The sequence below is a fragment of the Mandrillus leucophaeus genome, unplaced genomic scaffold, assembly GCF_000951045.1.
Source record: "Mandrillus leucophaeus isolate KB7577 unplaced genomic scaffold, Mleu.le_1.0 Scaffold700, whole genome shotgun sequence".
Lineage (NCBI taxonomy): Eukaryota > Metazoa > Chordata > Mammalia > Primates > Cercopithecidae > Mandrillus > Mandrillus leucophaeus.
Genome location: NW_012107587.1, coordinates 525,303 through 547,393, shown reverse-complemented (window position 1 = coordinate 547,393; position 22,091 = coordinate 525,303). Strand labels below are relative to the sequence as shown.

Sequence of the window (22,091 nt, the reverse complement as noted above, 5' to 3'; positions counted from 1 at the left end):
TATAAATCCATATGAAGCAAAGAGTCCTGTCCAAATCTCAGGACCTGCTCTTCAGAGACAATAGATCACCATCATTTGTTGGAGTGTTTGATACTTTTGTGGTTCATTCAGAGACAAAACTCTTCTCTGTTTGAAACCCTGGAAATGACTTTGTCCCAAATTAAATTATTCTGATTCAGAGATGCCCTTGCATAGAATTTTGAGGTTGTGCAACCCCTCCTCTGCCACTCACACATATACACATATTAAGACAAATGGAGGGTTACAGAGTGTGAGATCACACATGTTTAACTAAACATATATTTCATCATTTATTAGCTCATAGAAAAGTTCACCATTTCTTCATCCATGAAAAGAGAATAACAATACTTACCTATTTATAGGGATTAGTGATAATCTATGTAAAATGTGCCCAGTATGTAGAATACACTGACTAATTGATAAATATTATTATCAACACTAGTAGAATTCTATGTGGTCAAATGTCTTTTGACAGGGTGATGTAATGCCAGGGAATAGATTGTTTAAACCTCAATTTAGAATTTTAAAAATCTACATTTTTGGCCAGGCACAGTGGCTAACGTCTGTAATCACAGCACTTTGGGAGGCTGAGGTGGGCGGATCACTTGAGGTCAGGAATTTAAAACCAGCCTGGTTAACATGGTGAAACCTCATCTCTACAGAAAAAAATGCAAAAAATTAGCCAGATGTGGTAGTGCGTGCCTATAGTCCCAGCTACTCCAGAGGCTGAGGCAGGAGAATCACTTGAACCCGGGAGGCAGAGGTTGCCGTGAGCCAAGATCATGCCACTGCTTTCCAGTCTGGGCAATAGCATGAGACTCTGTCTCATACAAAAACCAAACAAATCTACAATTTTTTTTTCTTGTCTCTAGAAAGCAGTTTGAGAAAAAGTTTGCAGATGGGCACAGTATCTGGCACTTAAAAGAAATTTGATCAACGGTATAACCGCTACTCCACTCTTCCTTCTAGTATCTTTACACTACACTGAGTATGGGACTAATAACTATCATTGAATGATATAGGGCATTAGTGAATAGTCTTTATGACTTAAAATTTGCATAAATTCTGGGAGGAGCAACATCACTGGCGTTTACGTCTTGGTTTGAATATCAATTTGACTCTTGTTCCACAGCAGGAATTGAAGAAATAGGACATTGAACAGGTATGTTTTGAGGAAGGGAAAAGGAGGTGTGAGGCGTGAGGAGGTGTGAGGAATGCTTAAAGTACCTGGGAGGAACATGAGGATATTGCTTGTTCAGGATGTTAGGGTGAAAGAAAAGAAGGAACAATAAAAATACTCTTTCTAATTTTACAAATACTGACTTAGATGATCTCAAATATTAATATATCTGGTTTGGCTAAAAACTCAAGAGGTTTTTTAAAGGAAGAAATTGAATAATTACTGCTCTCCCCTCTGTTGGCCAAAGAAGGGTACTAGTAGAGTTTTCTATAATAGATATTTAAAAATAAATAGGTTGTCTCTGTTTAACTCTACAGTCATGAGTCTACCTGACCTGATAATTTGTTGATGTTTAAAAATGAACTCCTACCTCTTTCAGCAGTTAAGCAATTTCTGTTTATTAACCACTCAGTCTTGTTTTCACTTTTATTCTAAAAAGTAACCTACTTTTCAAGTTGACAATGTTTAAATTTGTAAAGGAAGACCTGGAGGCCTGCAACTGTCTAATCTATTTGTTCTTTTGTTAATAGGTCGCCAAAGAGGTGAGGATATTCAACCACTGTTAATTAGACCAGTTTGTAATTTATTTTGCTTTTGGTCTAAGAAGTACAAAACACTATGCTGGTGCGGAGTTCAGCATGACAGTGGTACAGAGCAGGTGAGCTGATGTTTGAGCTTCTAAAAATGTGTATGGACTCAAAGGGATTCCTGGTTTTACCTATTTAAACCAGCTGCAAAGATGCACTGGAAAGGGAAGGCAGTGATTGAAAGAACTTGAAAGAATTTGAGTTTCAACTTCAGAGTTACCTCAGCTAATCAGCTTTTAAGCACATAAATATGTTGATAGGTAAAAGTGCCTTGAAGCTGAATTATTGGCATTACGGGTGGTCAGTTTTCAAAGCTTGTTTTAACCCTTGTGAAGGTGAATTCTAGGAAAATATAAAAGCGAATCATAGAAAAGGAACAAATTGAAGGCACATTCTCCTATAATAGTTCAAAGCATGGACCTCAGCATCAGATAGTCCTGGGATTAATCTTGGTTCCATGTCCTGCATTCCTTGGGTAAATTATTTAACTCCTCAACTCTAGCTTTTCTGATCTGAAAACTGGGTGGGTGAGAGGGGGATTATCAGAGCAACATGGACACAAGCATTTCCAGTTCCATGGGATATAAATGGAAAGCAAGGTCATGGTGGGAATGCACAGGCAAAGAAGCAGCAAGATGCCCCTAACTCTCTAACTCCCCAGCTCTTTTTATTCTCGGAAAAAGAAGTGTGTTTAGGTCAGGCAGTACTAGAGACACTGTCCAAGTATTATTAAGGTTTCATCAGCCAAAGACCACCAGAAAGAGCCTGTAGTTAGACAAAATTGGACTTACCGACTTGATGCAGCAAGGTGGGGTACTTCAGAGGAATCGGCGAATGCCACCCTCAACAAGAGGGAGGAAGAACATGTCTTGTAAGGTTTGGGTTCCCACTGAAGGATTCTTAAAGGGCTCTACGGGAAGCAGAAATGACCACAAAGCTATCTGGGGCAGCATTGGTAAGAGTGCAGTGGTCACTCAAAGGGTTGTTATGGCATTTGATGACTGCCAGACCTTGGGAGCAACTGGCCTTATCAGTGTCTGTCTTCCCAGCTTGATTAAGTGCAGGAGTGTTTTTGTTGTTATTGTTGTTGTTGTGTTTTTCTTTTTAGTTTAAACTTATATTCACTTTTAGTCCCAGACATTTTATTCTTTTATGATTTTAGGAGAGGGAAGCCTAACCCGAATCACGGCAAATATTTCTGAGTTGCCCATTGCTCTCCCCTCCAGAAAACAGCAGAATAACATGTATATCACCTAAAGCTGAGTTTATTACTTATGGCGGGAGGCAAGAGCACCACGTTTACAGAGAGGCTCAGAGAATGGAAGTTAGGTGCAGACATTTATAGAATTCTGAGCTTAAGTGACTTAAGGTAGATCTTTCAACTCAGGGTTCTTATTGGAACTGGGCAAAACTGTGGTGTAAGAATTTAAAGTTGGAAAACATAGCCAGGTGAAGGTCCTAAAGTCAGTTTTGATAATTGAACCGTGGCTTGATAAGCAAGGAGTTTGCTTCATTGAACAATCTATACTTTGGAGAAAAGGGCTGTTTACCCAGATGAGCAATTTATTTTGCTTAGAAGGCAGCTGGTTAAGCAGCCTATTGTTTGTATAAATGAATTTTGAGGAAGTTCTAGAAGCAACGGATCAAGTTATTTATTGGTTTGCAGACTCAGGAAGATAGAATTTCCTGGAATAAATAATAAACTTACTTAATTCAGGCAGCCAGCTTCTGTTCTCAAGGCTAAGTTGAATGGGAGGGGACACTCCTTGTGTCACTATTGGGCTTCTTTGCCAGAAAATAATGTTGAGCAGCATCCAGGGGAGTTTGTGTATAGGTGTCCCTCTTATTATCAGCAGGCTCTCCTATTCCCTGGTAGGAAGGGGGCCATCCTCATATGAGATAGAGGTATGTTTCTCCTTACAATGTAATACTACTACCTGACGGGATTGCTGGGTTAAATGAGAGATGTAAAAATTTCTTCATGCAACACAAGACATACTGTAAATGCTCAATAAATTGTTCTTTTTGCTGTTATTATCTTTAGAAATAGTACCTTACATGGATTATCAAAGTTATCAATTAGAAATTGTCTTAGATCAGAGTTGTTTATGCTTCTTTTGTACTTATATATAATTTTTTGAAGCCAAAGCCTAAACAAGATTCTCTCAGGTTAATTTGGAATACATCAAGGCTATATTGCTGATATGTGTCTTTCTATTTTCCTCAGGAAAACCTTGAGAATGGCAGTGCCTGGAAACAAGGGGCTGAATCTGTCTTACAGAACGGACTCAGGAAAGAAAGCCTGGTACATGTTCCAGGCTATGATCCTAAGGACAAAAGCTACAACAATATGGCATTTGAGATTACCCATTTCTAAGGCAATACCTGTATGAATGCACACACACACACAGACACACACAATATATACACACACAAACACACAAACTCCACATACTTCTTGCCTATTTGTTAGTAGATTTGTATAGTTGCCATTGCTAGCAGACAGGGATGTCTGCTGCCTATTTGTACTTATTTATTACTACATGCAAAATACTGTTTCCCAGGATATTATTTGAAAGACTCCAACTTTCACAGAGAAAAACCAATCTGCTCCAAATGTCCTTGACTACTTCCTTCTTGAATAAATTAGGACTGGATTTCATCACCATTCAAGAAATCAAAGTCTGTTTGCTTGGTGTTGTATTAAACTTCAGGTTTTTCATTTTAGTAGTTTTTTAACCATCAAAATATCTTGGAGTTTAAAGGCAGAATGGGCAATAGGAATATGCATATTATTGCTTTTCTACCACGAGGAATAAAACAGAGGAATGACATCCACCTCTGACCTCATACCTCACATATATGCAGACATATTTTATGCCACCCATCTCCCACCCTGTAGCTGCAATTGGCATACAACTATTAACATCCCTTCACCACCACTATTAGGTCCTCTTCCAGTCATTCCAGTCATTAGCTGTCCTGACCAAACATTTAAAAAAAAATTCAGCTAAGTGCAGAAGGAGAATATGGTATGTCTGGCTAGTGGGAGCGATTATAACTAAAATCTCTGCTCCTTTTATGTTGTCCATGCAGTATTTCTTCTTCCTTTCTATCACTTTACAATGAAAAATTGCCTCAGAGCTCAATAAGAAGTCTGGAGCCTTTTTCCAGGGCTAAGAGAAAAGGAATGTCCTATAGAAGGTTGTTAGAATAGAATTTGGTAAAAGAATGTTGCAAATAGTGTAAACAGACCATAGATTTCACCAGCAATAGTGTTCTTCTTTGGACAAAACACATTGTCCACAAGACTTGTACTCTGCTCATTCAGCTCATGTGAGCAAGTTCAACTCACTCCACCGGGTAAGGTAACAAAAATGGAGAACTTCATAGTTCGTGTCTAGAAAATAATGTTTAAAGTTCTGGATAATGAGGGCAATCCCAATTAAAAGGCGAGTTGACAAATGAAGGAGCAGTGAAAGATTTTTGGAGGAAGTGAAGAAATAAAATTCTGAAAAGGTAAAAGAAAGAAACAGTATGTCACAGGGGCAAAGTCAGAGGACAGATAATAAGAAACAAAGTTGTATCTGAGAGTCATACATTAGGACAGGTGTCAGATATTTATTTTGGCGGCCAGATAAGAGCAAAAGGCCTAGAAACAGTGCGTTAGCAAAGTAAGAAGAAATAGTCCTAATAGGCAAGGATAAGGAACTCCAAAGGTTGTCTTTAAATAGTTCTTGAAAGAGAAAGCCTTGAAAGAAGCATGCAATAGACAATACCAATATCTATTATTAGAAAAGATAGAAAGACAGACAAATCAATGGAGGAATTAAAACAGACACACTGGAGTTTACAAAACAGAACTCAATCCTTGCCTTCTCTCCCTCCACTCAAATAGAAAAGGAGAATAGAGAAAGAGAAAAAAGGTATTGGGCTACAGTTTATAAGAGAGATGAGAAAAAAAATACATTTGGGATAAGAGGGAAAGGGTCAAAAGGGGGCACATTTGGAGAAATATCTGAAAACGAGAAGGAGCAGAATTTTTGGAAACATTTTTCAAAGTCTGGCAATGCTAATTAAGCTGTTGATCTAAGGATTTGCAAATTGAGAGGTGCAATTATTTTCCAAATGACTTGTGATACTCTTATTAATTAGAATACATATTTTGTGAATATTGAAATCTGAGCCAAACCTAGTTGGCTTTATTAATATCTTAGGGAAAGAAGAGAGAAAGAAAGAGGGAGAGACAGAGAGAGAAAGAAAGAAAGGAAGAGGGAGAGAGAGAGAGAGAGAAAGAATAAAAAGGAAAAAACAGCAATTCTGAGGATGAGAATAAATTAATGGTAGGCATTATATATGCATGTACATATATGTACATGTGCATACATATATATGTAAATGTGATTTGGAATACATCAGGATTGTGAACTTCCATTTGGGATAGCATAAAAACAAAATATACCATACAGTTTTTCCTTTTACTCACAAATTTTACTCATAAATTTTCCTAAAGACATTTCACTGGGTCAGTACATTTCCGCAAAAGTTTTAAAAATGTTTTTTTCTTTTACAGTCCCTAATTATCTTACCTGGAGTGTTATCAAAATGTCATACAACTGGAAGATGCAATTATTATTATAAGAATATCTCTGCCTTCCTTGTGTAATGAAATTTATGGCATTAGCAGATGACATTTCAAGAGATTTTAGAGGTCATTGTAGAGACTCCCCCCATTCTTCTTAATTGAACAAACAGGCATAAATCTAGGGTTTCAGGTAGAGAGCAGATGGGAATCTGTGGGAAACTGTCTTCCACAGTGTATGAAAATCGTGTTTGTTGTGTGATGAAGCAAAAGGGAGCTATGAAGTGCACAGTCAACAGATTCAGCTAGTGAGTCCCAGCACTCCTCTCAGGCCCTCCCTAGGATTAGCAGCCCAGGGTCATGCCAAGGCCACTGGTGCAGTACAAAGACAGTCCAGTGACAAGTTCCATCCATACCATGGAAGAGGGTTTAACTCGTGGCTGTTTTTGCCACAGCATGACCAGCGACATTCTCAATAAATGGCACTAGGAATGATGAGTTTTAGAGGGGCCTAAAATGTTCCAAACTTGATACTCAACACTGTGCTTTAAAGCACAACCACAGATACTGGTAAAAATGGAACAGAATTACCTTAATGCCTCTTTAACTCATTCTGAATGAATTCATTTCTGGGACAGATATTTTTTTGTCACCATTTGGAATAAGAACTACAACAGCTTATGATTGAGATGAGGAACTGGAGTCAAATGGCTTAGGTTCAAACACAAATTCTGACATAAATCTAGGTAATTTTGGGCAATACTTTTTAAATGTTACTTTATTTACCAATTAATAGCAGTAAAAATTATCCCTACTTAATAGAATTATTATGAAGATTTATAGAAGTAAATCATATAAAGTGCTTAGCACAGCGTGACTGGCCCACATGGAACATTCAATACTTGGTCTGCAATATATGAAGAACATGGTGTACATGTTAACTTAAATGGTTTCATTATTTCTCTTCAGGATTTTTAAGATGCAGGATCAGAATATATGTTACTATTTTGAGAATAAGAAATAATAAGACAAACAGAATGTATAAATTAAAAGTCATGCCATAAATTTCCAAAGAGTAGTTTTTTTAATGCCAGAGTTTAAATAAAATATTATTTTCCAGAGAGTAACTTTTCTAAAGGTCCTAAATTCTGAAAAGAGAGAAAACTACTGTTATAAACAAGTTTATTACTAAACGATGCAATAGCCATTATTATGATTTATTATTTTGTACATGTAAACCTTGATAAGTAAACAGTATCTCAACCCAAGTTTATCACTCAATGCACAGTTCAAAGCAACTGTGACTCTCAAAATAGCAACAGAAGGTGGGGAAGGTCTTTTCCCTTTGTTTATATAATGTTTGCTAAATAAGAACTTTACTATTTCATGACTTTACAGGGTTATACCATTTCATTCTAAAGAGAAACAAAAAGTAAACCATTGCCCATGTGGTTTTCAAATAGTATTTCAAAGAGAATATTACTGAAATATTTTTGTGCTGTTACAGACTTAATCAAACATTATTTATGGAGAAAATAGAGGAGTCTCCCTTTAATTGTTCCCTTAGAAATAAATTGTTTTAAAATATTACAGAAGTTATAACTGTATATATATGCACATTTGTATATTTACAAGTCTCATGGACTTAATCTCAATATTGTAAATTAGCTAGGTTTACTATAGTTAACTGCTTTTATCTAGCATTTATAATCTTGTAGCATAAGCTCTTTTCAAATAACTAAAATTTAACTGATATCAATGGTACACATGGAATGATACAAATTTATAAACTAATCAAAGGTAACTCATCATTGATAGTGAATTAACTAATCTGTAGTTTTTATTGGTAGTTCTTGGAAAGAGATAACACCATTATTTCCTCTCCCACTCCAATCTCCCAAGTAAATCAATGTAGATCTGCAAATACCCATGTGAATAATAAACATTCACAAGCCCATTTTTCTAATATTATACTTTGGTGTTTCAAATATTAGCCATCTTCAGAAGAAAAAGAGTTAAGCTCATAAGTATTTAACTTCGAAATCACAACATGACCCTTTCTCGAAGTGTCAGGCTGTCATCATAAATTAGAAAAATAATCTTACCCTGTGGAGCAAGATGGTCATTGATAATGATATTTCAGTACATCGGTAGGACATTTAATATGATATTTTTGTATTTTCAAAATCTTATGCAGCTTTTTAATTTCAGAGTTCTAGAATACATCTAAATCTAATGTTGTTTATACAACTAGTTAAGATTAGGAAAAATGCCTATAAACAAGTATAGTTAAATAATTTATATATAATTATATAAATTATTTTTTTAATTAAGTTTTGATTTAAGTGCATGGGAATTATCAATGTGAATATTTTCTACAGGGTTAGGAATGGAAAGGAAGATAATCAGCTATTCTAAAATCTTTTGTTAAAACCTTATAGATTAAGGAAGGTCCACCAGGTGACCAAGTAAGCATATACCAAAATAAGGTTTTTCATATTATATAACATGACTTCCTTTTTGATGTTTTGGATAATGCCTGTAATATTTAGCTTACCATGGGTTAGGAAGCACACTCTCTCTCTCTCTCTCACACACACACACACACACACACACACACACACAGAAATAAACATCAAGAGGGCTTGTAACTTAATAAAATAGGTTACTATAAATCAAGAAAAGCAATAAATAATGGTGATATCCTTTGTGGACCTTATCCTCAGGAATTTCCAGAAACGATTCATCTGTGTCCTAAGTGCTAAAGCAAGTGTGTGCACAGGTGTTCAGAACACCTCATTCCTATTACAGGATCTGCTTTTGACACATTTAAAAGGCTAAGAGTAGTTTCACGTAATTCTTTATTTAATGTCTTAATTTAACTGCCATATTAAAAAAAGTGAGCAACCCTCAAATCACTTATTTGCAGTATAGTATAATATAAGCAGGCTGAATTTGTGGATAACATTATTGACTGGTTTGGAATACACTTCGTAAAAGTTTATATACCTTTATGTTAACTACTTTCAAGAATGCTAATAGGTCACCTTCTGAAAAATTGATTCCGTCTATTTCAACAGAGCAAAGCTTCCTTAAATTGGCTTTAGAATTTAAGAATTTGGAAGGAATGTTTAATGATAACAATACAGTGTATTTTTTTTATGATTTGCAGGGTAACTGTAGTGAGTAAAAGGAACAATAAAATCAATATTTATAATCATCTGGATAAATATATGGTTGCCACATAATTTCTCCTATTGAGAATAAAAATGGAGAAATCCACTGTTGTCTCTTCTGGCCGTCCCCAAATTCTTTTTTCAATTATAGAATTCCAACAGCTCTTTCCTACTTGAAAAATACAATATAGAGGCCAATGGACGTATATGTTAGGAAGATAAAATTGTATAACCTTAAAATTGTGTATCTTTTTAAGTGTATTTTCATCTTTAACACTGAAAATGAGGCTGTTTATTCTTTGGTTAGAGTTGTCACCAAAATCTAGGCTTACTAGATTTAGCTTCATAAATCACAACATAGTCAACAAAAAAAATCTTCATTTCTTCTGAGTGTTAACAGATGAACTACATTGTGTTTTTTCAGCCAGAAAGAAGGCAGGGCGTGTGCACAGCAGACACTGAAGTAGGATCTGTAAACTAGACATTTTTGCATGGGTAGAAAAGACTCTAAATTGTCTTTATCATCTTCAAAACATTGCTTCCACAATTATCTTTGCCATCCGGTTTTTCTGCCACCCAATCTCTCTTTTCTTACCAGAGAGAGAAAAATACGCTGGGTAAAGATCAATGGAAAAGTCTGTTCATATTACTTGTTGGAAAGATACTTAATTTTGCCTGAAGACTTTACTGGTAGGGTTGAATTTCATATATCAACATGCAATTCAAAATAATTGTAATGGTACTGAGGCATTCTGAGTAGCACATGGGGCTAGCCACCTACATGACAATTATTTTTTGAGGAGTATCTAAATAGATTTCATAAAGTTTTGTTTTTCAACTAATAATATAAGAAATGTTACTTTGTGAAAAACAAAGAGGGCAGAGACGTCACTTTAACCACATAGAGAGAATTAAGATGGAAAAAACACTGAGGATGTCAATGAAGGTCTATACCAGAAAATCTCATTTATTTCCTTCTTAGGGAAAGATGTAAAGCAAAGCCCATACAACTGACTGTCTAGTGTAACGAAGACTTCCGCTTTGGGCTGGCTGCATGTGAACGAGGCTTTTTCTAGAGAGAATTTTGCAGAAGCACACATACAGTCACAAAGCAGTAAAATTGGACTTACTTATAGGTTTCTCTTTGAAGGTAGACATTGATAGTAGCAGATATTAGAACTGGTCCCAAATATGAAACTTTTCTCTACCAACCTGTTTGTTTCATTTTACTTTCCTAAAAAAGACATCTTAATGTGGATGTGGCTAGGATGCAGTGAGGGTAACATTTGTCTTCTCTAGAAAACAAAAAAGGCATCAAATGTGATCATGGGTGTGTTTTTTCAAATGAAGCCAGATGGCAAATTCAACTGAAGGTAACTTATCACTGTTACAAAGGTATCAATCCTAGCTAGCAGAGGCCTGGGCTGATCAATGATTCAAGCTAAAGCCCAATTAATATCCCCTTTGGACTATGTATTGTTGTCATATTTCATTTGGAATAGAAATGCCTGTAGGGAAATGTTTGGCTTTTCATCAGAAACTGGGTTGTTCAGGTCACTCCTAAAAGGTTCTCTCTGAGCCAGTAAGAATAGCAGGAATGAGGTAAGATGTTAACTGATTCCTTGGATGAAACCTAGAACTATACCCAGAGTCCATTTTAATACCGTGATTTTGGGGGGAAATGGAGTGGAAATATCTGGTCACCATAGTAGGACTGAGTTGGGCATTTTTCAAAGATAGTAAATGCTCACTGATTCTTATACAAAAGATGGCAAGATGCAAGTGTGTGTGTGCACACCCCCACACAACACACATACCCTGGGCTTATGTTAACTTGCCCCCAGTTGACAGGATAGTCAATCAAGCCTTATCAGTTAAGCAGCTCTGCAGGCCACCTGGATTTTCCATTTTGACCATCATTAAAAAAAAAAAGAGAACAATGGGCAAATCGGTAGCCTCTTTTTGACAGTTGACTGTGGTGCTCCTGCATGTCCTCCCTCCTTAGCATGCACTGTATCTGTGCAAAAATTCCTGTCCTAAAGAGATTTTGATGGTGATTGATGGAGCCAGCATAAATGTGAAAAAGAGAAAGGGCTTATGTGTGATGACACTATTGTTAATCCTCACAAGAACTAATCAAGAGCTTCTTCTCTTATCTGTGTCTAAATACAAAGCATTAGACAGGTGTGATTCCCCACCAGCACTTTATAATGTGCAAACACCTTGAGGAAAACAATGATCTTACCAGAAGACAGTCAAACCTTTTTAAGAGTATGGTAATGGCCTGCAAGAATAAGGAACTCGCCTTGCAGAGTAAAGAATGAACAACACCCCCTCCCCATATACAACAGATTTCAATTCAATATTTAAAAAGCAAGCAGAATTAAATTTAACATGCAAATTATAGGGAAAATACCATATCAAATAATGATTTATTGAGTGAAAAAGTTTTCTATTCATTCCATCATACAATAGATTGTGCTAAGAATCATTTTGGAGGAATGTGCAGCATTCAGAAGTTGTATCTCATCATGCAGTCACTCAGCAGCATTTTATGTAAAAGTACGTGCACAGACTCAGACAATTACAAACTATTTCAGGCATGATCTACAGTGATTTTCCACACATTGTACAATGAAAGCTCTTCATCTTGGAACAACTTGTCAAGGCAGACTGCATGCACATATATATTAGTTATTCGCTTGAAAAGACAAGTTAGAATATGAAAATATATAAGCAGCATTCATGTAATACAGAATTCCTGAGAATAGCGTGTGCTATAAATCTTTGAGAAGTAATTTGTATTCATATAAAAACCATGATATAAAACATTTCTCTCAACTAAAACAGAGTGATCTAAAACTAACACACTGCAAGGGGCTGTCAGTATTTACTGTCAACAATGATGAAGGCATAACTAGATTCTATTGCACTTTTTTGCAAAATAAACATTTCAGACAATTTTTTCTTTTTCTCTTTTTCACATCTGTTTCGAAAGTATCAGAGAAGGCATTTTATAAACCAATGTATTACAATTTTTAAATTAAAATATTTTTCTCTTTTCATATTTTTCTTTCTAGTTGATCAATATGGTTTTAAACCCTAACGGGACTATATAAAAACATGGAAAGGAAATACTTCTCAAGGATACAGCTATCATTATTCTTTATACTACTCTCAGACAAATGGTGCTGTTCTGTGACCCTAACTTGGAAAAGATGTTGGTTGATGTTATTAATAGGTAGAGAGAGTATTTATACTCAGGCATGTATTTACATGTACCTAACAAAGCAAAATAAATGCAGAGGATATAAAAATGGTGGAGTGTAAAACTCCCTTGTACTTAGTAGAATTAGTTGCTACAACTGCTACAAATAAGGACGGGGAGCGTGAGAACCTCTCTGGAATCTGAATGGAAGAGTCTCACATAACAAGGGCACGTGAGGGAAGTTCAGAGTCTAAGGCCCTTTCCCTTGCTCAGAATCAGAGGACAAGGAGAAAGTGAATATGCTTGACAAAAACAAACAATGAAACAGCTATCATCTATCCGCTTTTCTTCTGGAGAGAAAGAAGGAAAAGCTAACAAAACATTTTCAGTGTTAATATTTAGAAAATAGTTTTCTAGTAAGAGAAACATAATCGTACTAGAGAAACACTAGCATATATACGTAGTAGCTTTATTTCCATTGTGTTTGATCTGGTCTTTTAAATATTAGAAATAATGGTGCTTTGCTTGATTGGAAAAATAATAATAATCATAGTAACCATAAATATGTAGTTGTGCATATGTGTGATTTCCTTGTTTTGCAAGGAAACGTCTTAATTTCTACCATACATTTACTTCAGCTCTTCTCTTTCTTCCTTTCCAACCTCCACAACTTATGCCTCCTCTGAACTTTCTTGAGTGCACCATCACTCCTGCCTCATCTGTATGTGGAACAGACACACTCATAGATACAGAGTTGACGGTGAAATAGAAATTCCACAACAAAGCAAAATTATGTCTTTTGTGATTAATTTGACTTTGTTTCTAGAGAGTTGTTAAAAATAAACCAAATCAAAACTATCAAAGAAATAATAACATAAAACTCCCTTCAGTGATGAAAAAAGAAACTAAAACACAAATAAAGGTTTTGCTTTTTTTAACAAATAATATAGATTTATATTCATGCATTACTTTCATTAGTTCATGAGTAAGAGTGCACATTGTTGAAAAAGCTTAAGTGTTGCAGAGCATCTGGCCTCAGTTTTCCTAAATAAACATATTACAATAGTAAAAACTGGTGTCAGAGCTGCATAAACCACAACATATACTACATACCATCAAGGTGCAAAGGGACAAGGAAAACCAACGTATGTACAGCATTTCAAGTTAATATTCCATGAGAGTTGTAATAAATCATAGAGAAAAAATTAAATATACTATAAAACAGCCTTCCACAATAAAGTATGGATTAGTTGTGTTCTAAACTATGTAAGAATAGCCATTCATATTTTATAAGTATGTGGCTTTATTGGCAGTTAATACAAAAAATTGCAGTGCAACTGGCTCTGCCAGGGATAAAACAGACTTGAAGTAGCCAATGCAATGGAATATTATTTAAATGAATGCCGTTCTTTTTGGAATCTTGGATTTTTGGTTTGACTACTAAAGGTGATGTACAACTCTTCAACTGCATAGTCAATGTAAAGCAGCATAAATCCCCTGTGGCACAGAACCATAATCTCAGCAAGAGACAAGGGCAATTCCTACCAACCTGTAAACTGAAGGGATGTGGAGTTCTGGCAGCCAAGGCAAGAATTTGTTTAAGTCATTTCTTATAAGTACCTGAACTCAACCATACTTTCCAAAGCCAAATTAGTATGTGGGTGAAGACTGCCTGATACTTTAAGCCACGCCTGGCTTGTGAACATTTACATGGAAATCTGTCTTTGAAAACTTCACCAGCCTCTTTCTCATTACACTGCAGTTGATGGAAGGCAGAGGTCTCCAAGCATACAACTCCCTGAGACTGGTTCTGAGAATGACATCCTGGCTTCCTGCAATGTCAAGCTAACCTTTTTTTAAGGTCATCAAGTCATTGTTTTCTTCCCTACAAGCCTGGATATTTCAAATCCCAAATATGGCGGTGATACATTTCCAAGTAGCGTATTATACACGTGGTTTGCCAAGCATGCCTTCCTCCTAGATTCCACCTAGCATTCAAAGTTGCCATCATTTCTTCCCATTACTGTTATCACCCCTACTGGGTAACAGGTGTCAACTAAGGCCATTCATGGTGAACAGGCTGACCACTTTTTCTCCGTTGTTGTTGCAAATGTTCCAGTTCAGCCTCATACATCATTTCTTGAACTAAGTACTTCTCCCGTCGTATTCGGTCATGTAGACCCTTTGGTACATCTGGAATCAGGTATGCGATGAATGACTTTATCCCAAAAACAAGGTGCTGCAAATTTAAATGTGAAAAGTACAGTTTTCAAAGATTCTGAAATGTTAATTATAAAAAAGTACAACAATGAACAATGTTGCATTTGGCTTGAATCAAGCATCAGAACTTAGTATGTACCATCTAGAATATTAATACCTTCAAAAATTATATTGAAAACACTACTGTTGCCTTCTTCACATAAGTATCAGGACAAAACAAAAAATTACTTCCTCTTTTTGCTGTAACATGTTGATATCACTTTATAAGCACCAAGTAAATCCTAAATTCATACCTATAAAATCTTTACATATTATGAAATATTATTATGACATGAATTGTTATACACAGATGAGAAAGATCATATCCAGGGAGAACCCATGTCCAATAGATCATAACACATATCATGCAAACCACATAGAATGCAATCTGCCTGTTATGCTAGCATTAGACTCAAACTCAGAAAATGCATTTTTCATGTCTATTAAGTTCACATATCACCATAGCTGCTTTAAATATTTTACCTTTATTATAGAATTGTTCTATGATGAAAAACATATTACTTTTATTATTACTTCTTTGAGACAGCATCTCATTCTTTTGCCCAGGTTGGAGTGCAGTGGCATATACACAGCTGACTGCAGCCTCCATCTCCTAGGCTTAAGCGATCCTCCTGCCTCAGACTCCCAAGTAGCTAGGAACACAGTTGCCTGCCACTACACCTGGATAATTTTTTTAAAAAATTTTGTAGATACAAGGTCTTACCATGTTGCCCAGACTGGCCTCAAGCTCCTGAGCTCAAGTTATCCTCCCACCTTGGCCTCCCAAAGTGCTGGGATTACAGTTGGGAGCCACTGCGCCTGGTCAATATTTTGAAAAATGAACTGACAAAAGTAATGCATTTTAAAAAAAGCAGGAATAAAACTCAAAGGCAGTGTGTCTGTGGTTAGAAGTATACATGTTGAATGAGGCTGCTTGAATCTGAATCCTACACTTATCAGCTATTTAACCTCAGGCAAATCACCTATATTCTGTGTCATATCCCTAAAACGGTGATGATAGTAATATCTCTTAAAGGTTGGCATAAGTATTAAATGAATATGTGTGTGTGTATATATAAATACACACATACCATATATGTATATATATATTTTTTTGTGTGTGTGTGTGTGTATATATATATGGCTCAGGGATTGCTTGTCATAGCGTGAGCCCTGCTTAAATATTACCTCCTGTTATTATAAATGCATCCTGTTTTTCCCAGGAAGAAGAGTAGATCTTTCAATTTCTCAGAAAGGAAAAAATATACTAATGGAGTTAGCATAATCTGTGGAAAATAACACGTTCCTAATGGATTCTTAGTAGATAATAGTCTACATGGAAAAGAATTCAACGTACTTTAACTGGGCTTATTATATGTGTCCCAAGAAACTGTACTGCAGAGTAGATCATAGTAAGGCAGGTCATATTTTTCCATATAAAAGCAAATAATCAGAAGTTCTTTCTTGATAAAATATTTGATATTCACAGAAATATCCAGGAATGTGCCTTAAGGGTATAGGAATAAAATTCAAAACCTTTGCTATAATTAAATTAGTAAGGACAGATATGCTTCAAGTTCCTGAGGAAAAAATAATTTAGTATACCTTTCTTTTCTTTTTTTTTTTTTTAGATGGAGTTTCACTCTTGCTGGCCAGGCTAGAGTGCAAAGCCGTGATCTCGACTCACCACAACTTCTGCCTCCCGGGTTCAAGTGATTCTCCTGCCTCAATCTCCTGAGTAGCTGGGATTACAGGCATGCACCACTGCACCTGGCTAATTTTGTATTTTTAGTAGAGACGGGGTTTCTCCATGTTGGTCAGGCTGCTTCGAACTCCTGACCTCAGGTGATCCGCCTGCCTTGGCCTCCCAAAGTTCTGGGATTACAGGCGTGAGCCACCACGCCTGGCCAAGTTAGTATAATTTTAATAACACTGACTAGTGGAATTTAATGCAGAATTATTTTATAATTAAAAAGTTTATTCAACTCATTCTAAATGGCACTCTAAGGGGAAAATATTTAATACAATAAAAGATAGTCTCTTCAATAAATGGTGGAGGGAAAATTGGATATCTATGTACAGAAGAATGAAAACAGACCCCTATCTCTTACCAAATTCAAAAATAAAATCAAAATGGATTAAAGACAAGTGTAAGTCCAAAACTATGAAACCACTAGAAGAAAAACACTGGGGAAATGCTTTAGGACATAGACCTGGGCAGAGATTTTTTTGGGGTAAGTCCTCAAAAGCATGGGCAATAAAAACAAAAATAGACAAATGAGATCACATCAAGCTAAAAAGTTCCTGCATGGCAAATAAAAAAAAATCTACAGAGTGAACAGACAACTGATAGAGTTGAGAAAATATTTCCAAACTATCCATCTGACAAAGGATTAATAAATTTGATGAAATATCATATAGAAGACAGAAAAAATGTTCTAAATGTGAATCAATCTCATGGCTAGCTCTCTATATATCTAAAAACAATAAAATGGGTAAGGCACAAAATAAGTTTCATGAAACAATACCATTGAAGTAATTTTGAAAAAGAACACTCAAATTAATACTACGGTTTTTTTGGTAAACAAACACATATGCAAGTAAATATGTGGGAGAATTTATACGGATGAAAAGGGAGGGGATGTTTTTGGAATGGGTGGGTAATGGAATTAGCAATGGTGAAAGAAGAAAAAAATAGTGAGGAAATTACATGGATCAATGATGACAGTTTGCTTTGAATCCATGCATTTTATTAACTTTGTTCATTTGAGCTCCAAAATAAGATGGGAGAAGAAGTGTAAATAAAAACACAATAGAAGTTTTTTTAATCACTGGATTGGAAATATGCCTTAACTCTTACGTTAGACACTCTCACTTCATTAGGAGACATGTATGCAGGTGCAAAGTCATTAAGTAATAGAATTTCAGTCCCAGATGATACCCTTAGGGGTAAGCATTTCATTTTAAAGATGAAGGATATTTCACTACAAAATTTGAAGTACTTTTTGGAGATCAGTTGAGAGGTATATTACCTTTAAAAATATTTGTTCCAAAAGTCTTAGATATGGCTATGTTTTCTCTGAATAAATTGGTGTGGTCATGTAAAACAGATGCATTTAAAGTCTTTTAATTGACCTTAGTGGTACCTCAGAGAGTATATACTCAACATATCCCAGTGCTAACTTCTTCACTGTATTGAAATAGTTATATGCTAAATGAGGCAATAATACAATAGCTTCTGCCAAATTTCTTCACAGGATTACAATCAGATACTATTGTATGGATCTGATAATCAAAGTCTCTGTATTTTTAAATAAAATGTTCTCAAGCACAATTTATTGAATCATCCAGTGTTCCTTATACAAATATGTAAGTGATCAACTGTAATTGGAATTGTTCAGAAAATCAGTTTTTTCCACCCCAATGAATTGATATGGATTCCTTTATCAGATGATGAAAATCATCCTTTCCTTTTTAAACCTGGTTACTAAAAGACTCAAAAGTAGGAGGCTCAAAAGTTTTCAGCTCAACTGTGCAGTAGCTTTTTTTTTTTAACCCTGATTTCCTGGTATTTAAATTAATGTACACTCTTACATTATTCAGCGCTTGCTTTTCTGTACTTGTAATAATGCTTTCATTGTATTAAAGCCTTTTACAGGACCTACTTAAGTGTTTTTGTGGAAGTCTGTGAGGAACTGATTTCAAAGAGGCAGATGATAAATCATTTAGAAGAGCATTTATCTATAGTCATTTTCAACTCAGCTTGTGACTAACCTCAAATACAATAATGAAGGCCAATCTAGCAGCAAGAATATGCCAGTATTGTAAAGTAAACTCATAGGGTTTGGAACTCCAAGGGGGGCCTCTGTAGTCTCTGTACCTGAAATCCACAAAAACAAAGAGAATGACAAATAGAGATCAAACAGTGGAGGCCCGAATTTTCTTGATTTGCCCAAATGCCAAAATAACAGTTTAAATGTGCTCATTAACATGCAGTGGAGAATACATGGAATGGTGAAAGCAAGCAGGAAAGAAACTATTATAAGTACCTGCAATAACCAGATTTTCCCATACCAAGCTCACTCAGGTCAAAGAAGGATAGGCTATTGTTGACATATCCCTTTAAGCAACTGGGAGAAAAGAAAAATATCATGTGATTCAAAGATTCATACATTTCTAGCCTAATTATTGTATTACAAATGCCAGGATTCTATAAATGTATTATTCTTTCCATTCTAACGATGAACTTTTAGCAAATAAGCTCTTTTATTCCATTCCCTAACTTTCATAATTGTACCTTAATGAGACAGATTCCTGCCCTGCCATTTTCTCCCAATAATTCCTATATTGCCTTTTCATCTGGTTTATGTTTATTAAGTAGTTACCACACACTAGACATTTTGATAATTACTTTCTATGTATTAAAACTCTATAAAATATGTTTTATAAATATGCATGCACATAATACTGTTCAATTATAATTAAGTAGTTAATAAACATTGCTTATTCTTTACTTAACTTATTCAACATATATATTTATTCAAGACCTATGATTTGTTGGAAAAATTCTCGATGCTTGGTACTTAACAGTGAACAGAACAGGCAAAAACCCCTATCCTTGTGCAGCTTACATTCTAGTAGGGTGGGAGAGGGGAGAGATACGCACACAATAAACATAATTAATAAGTAAATTGTATTGAATGTTAAAATGCAGTAGGTGCTATGAAAATAAAAATGAAGTAATTCTTCCAGACGGGATATTGTTAAGTCAGCATTCCTACAATAACAAAAATCCAGTTTTTAAAGACAATGAAGATGTATGGAAACAAGAACTAGATGAATGAATGTTCCAGAGAGAGAAAAGTCCTTCCTAGGGAAATTGGCAATCACCTATTCTTTCCTTTTCCTGGAGGCATTCATTTGCCAAATCTGGGTGAATACTAAGAATTAGGCTCAGTTCAACTGTGCAGTAGCTTTTTTTGTTGTTGTTGTTAACCCTGATTTCCTGGTATTTAAATTAAGGTACACTCTTACATTAGAGTCTGTACCAAGGGCAATAGAAACCAATGAGTTTTACCAATGGCATGGGGCTGGTGTGACAGATTGGAAGGTACAGACGCCCCATATGCCTGGATGTTTTTCTCATGAGATATTTGCTAAGTTCTTGGGCAGCCTGGAAAGCTGGAGGTGGGAGTGAATTTGGTTTTCAAAAGGCAGAATGAAATCTTCGAGAGTGTCACAGCACTTAAGAGAAAAAGGCCTCTACAAGTCCTACTGCAAGAAGGAGGGGGCCTGCCACTAACAGCTTCTCAAAAGTTTTGAGGCAGTGGAAGGCCGAAAGATAAGTTTGAGTTGTCCATAGGCCATAAATGAATCTCATGACCAAGTGGAGCTAATTCTCGCAATACGAGGTTTTTTCTATCATATAAAATCGCTCAGTGGAACTCACTACATTAATAGAACAAAAAGAAAACCATACGATTATATTAATAAATAAACAAATGTTTCATAAAATTCAACTGGAGATACAATAAACACTACTCAACAAACCAAAAATCTGGTAGGATCTTAATCTGATGAAGAATGTCTACATAAATACATATAGCTAATATCACATATGCTGAACACTTTCTCCTGAAGTCAGTGAGAAGACAAACACTTAACTGGAATTAACACAAAGAAACAATATATAAATATGACTTTATTCACATATGGCATAGTTATGTATATAGGAAATATAAAATAATCTAAAACCCATTTGAATTAATGAGTGAATTTAGCAAGGTCACTAGATAGATACAAGGTCAATATAGAAAAAATATTTCAGCAACAAACAAAAGAAAATAAAATTTAAATGAATACTACTTATAGTGACATTACAAATACCAAATATCTGGGTATAAATCTAAAAATGCCATATAGGACCTCTACGCTGGGATCTAAAAACAAACAAACAAACCACATGTCTCAGAGAATTCAATAAACACTTAAGTAAATGGAGTCAGCATGTTGAAAGACTGGTTGTTAAAATGTCAACTCTCTCAAATTTTTAAAAAATGGTAACTGATAAATTGAATCTAAAGTGTATATGTAAATGTAAAGAATCTATATTAGCAACATCAGTGTTGAAGAAGAAAATGTACAGAAGATTACAGCACGTAATATTGACTTACTGTAAAGCTACAGTAATTAAGATACCGTGATCTTCATACAAGGAAAGGCAACAGGCCAGTGAAGAGGAGATAGTTCAAAAACTGATCCACAAATACACATTCACCTGATTTATGACAAGAATGGCCCTGCCATCTTGGTGAAATAATTGTCTTTTCAACAAATGGTGCTGGAGAAATTGGATGTTCTTAAAGAAAGTAATGTAAACCTTTGACTACCACACAACATAATAGATTAGGCTAAGGGAAATTGGAATTAGGGGGTTAAAATTTCACATAGAGTCCTTAGGGTAGACTTTGTTAGGAAGGTAACATGAGGAAAGATTAGAAGTTGAGAGAGGCAGCCATGAGGGTATCTGGGGATGGGCAGTTTCAAGCAGAAAAAGCAGAGTCCTTGGCATGTACTGGGGACTGTGAGAGGGCAGCGGTGGTGGAAACAAAGGGAGGGAGGGAAATAGTGTTGGAAAATGAGTTCCGAGAAGCAGCTCACTTTGTATGAATTTAGGGAGGATTCTGGCTCTTAGAGTGAAATAAGAAGACACTACTTTGTTTTGAGCACATGAATCACATGAATGAACTTAAGTTTTAAGTAAGATTATTCAAGGATCCAGGTGAGAGATGATAGTGTCTTGCGCTAGGTGGTGGCAGTGGAAGTGGTATGAAAAGGGGATGTTTAGAAAGCAGGGTCAACATGTTTCCCAGTGGATTGTGTGGGGCGTGGAAAAAAAAAAGTATTCAAGGCTGATTACCAAGGATCATGGCCTGAGCCACTATAAATATGAAATTGCTGTTAACTGAGATGGGGAAGACCAAACGTGAAGCAGGATTGGGTGAAATTTGGACTTTAAATTTGGGCAAGGCAAGTTTTAGATGTTTATTAGACATGTAAGAGGAGATGCCAAGTAGAC

The 22,091-nt window shown here is 35.6% G+C and overlaps 2 protein-coding genes across 4 annotated transcripts in view; one reads left to right on the top strand and one right to left on the bottom strand.

Moving 5' to 3' along the window:
* The window catches only part of SLC5A12 (solute carrier family 5 (sodium/monocarboxylate cotransporter), member 12), a 50,598-nt gene extending 46,148 nt beyond the window's left edge, over window positions 1-4,450 (top strand). The window contains exons 14-15 of the mRNA XM_011964703.1: window positions 1,732-1,859; window positions 4,016-4,450. Of these exons, the coding sequence (XP_011820093.1) occupies window positions 1,732-1,859; window positions 4,016-4,165 (278 nt within the window). The 3' untranslated portion in view covers window positions 4,166-4,450. The remainder of the gene's footprint in view (window positions 1-1,731; window positions 1,860-4,015) is intronic.
* A 7,518-nt stretch (window positions 4,451-11,968) lies between these two features.
* Window positions 11,969-22,091, bottom strand: part of ANO3 (anoctamin 3) — a 479,469-nt gene continuing 469,346 nt past the window's right edge. For 2 of the 3 annotated variants that reach the window (XM_011964701.1, XM_011964702.1), the window contains 3 exons: window positions 19,063-19,143; window positions 18,788-18,893; window positions 13,462-14,993 (listed from right to left, as the gene is read on the bottom strand). In XM_011964701.1, coding sequence (XP_011820091.1) covers window positions 14,811-14,993; window positions 18,788-18,893; window positions 19,063-19,143 — 370 coding nt within the window. In that variant the 3' untranslated portion in view covers window positions 13,462-14,810. Of the gene's footprint in view, window positions 14,994-18,787; window positions 18,894-19,062; window positions 19,144-22,091 lie in introns of all 3 variants that reach the window. The other variant, XM_011964700.1, reaches the window with a different exon arrangement.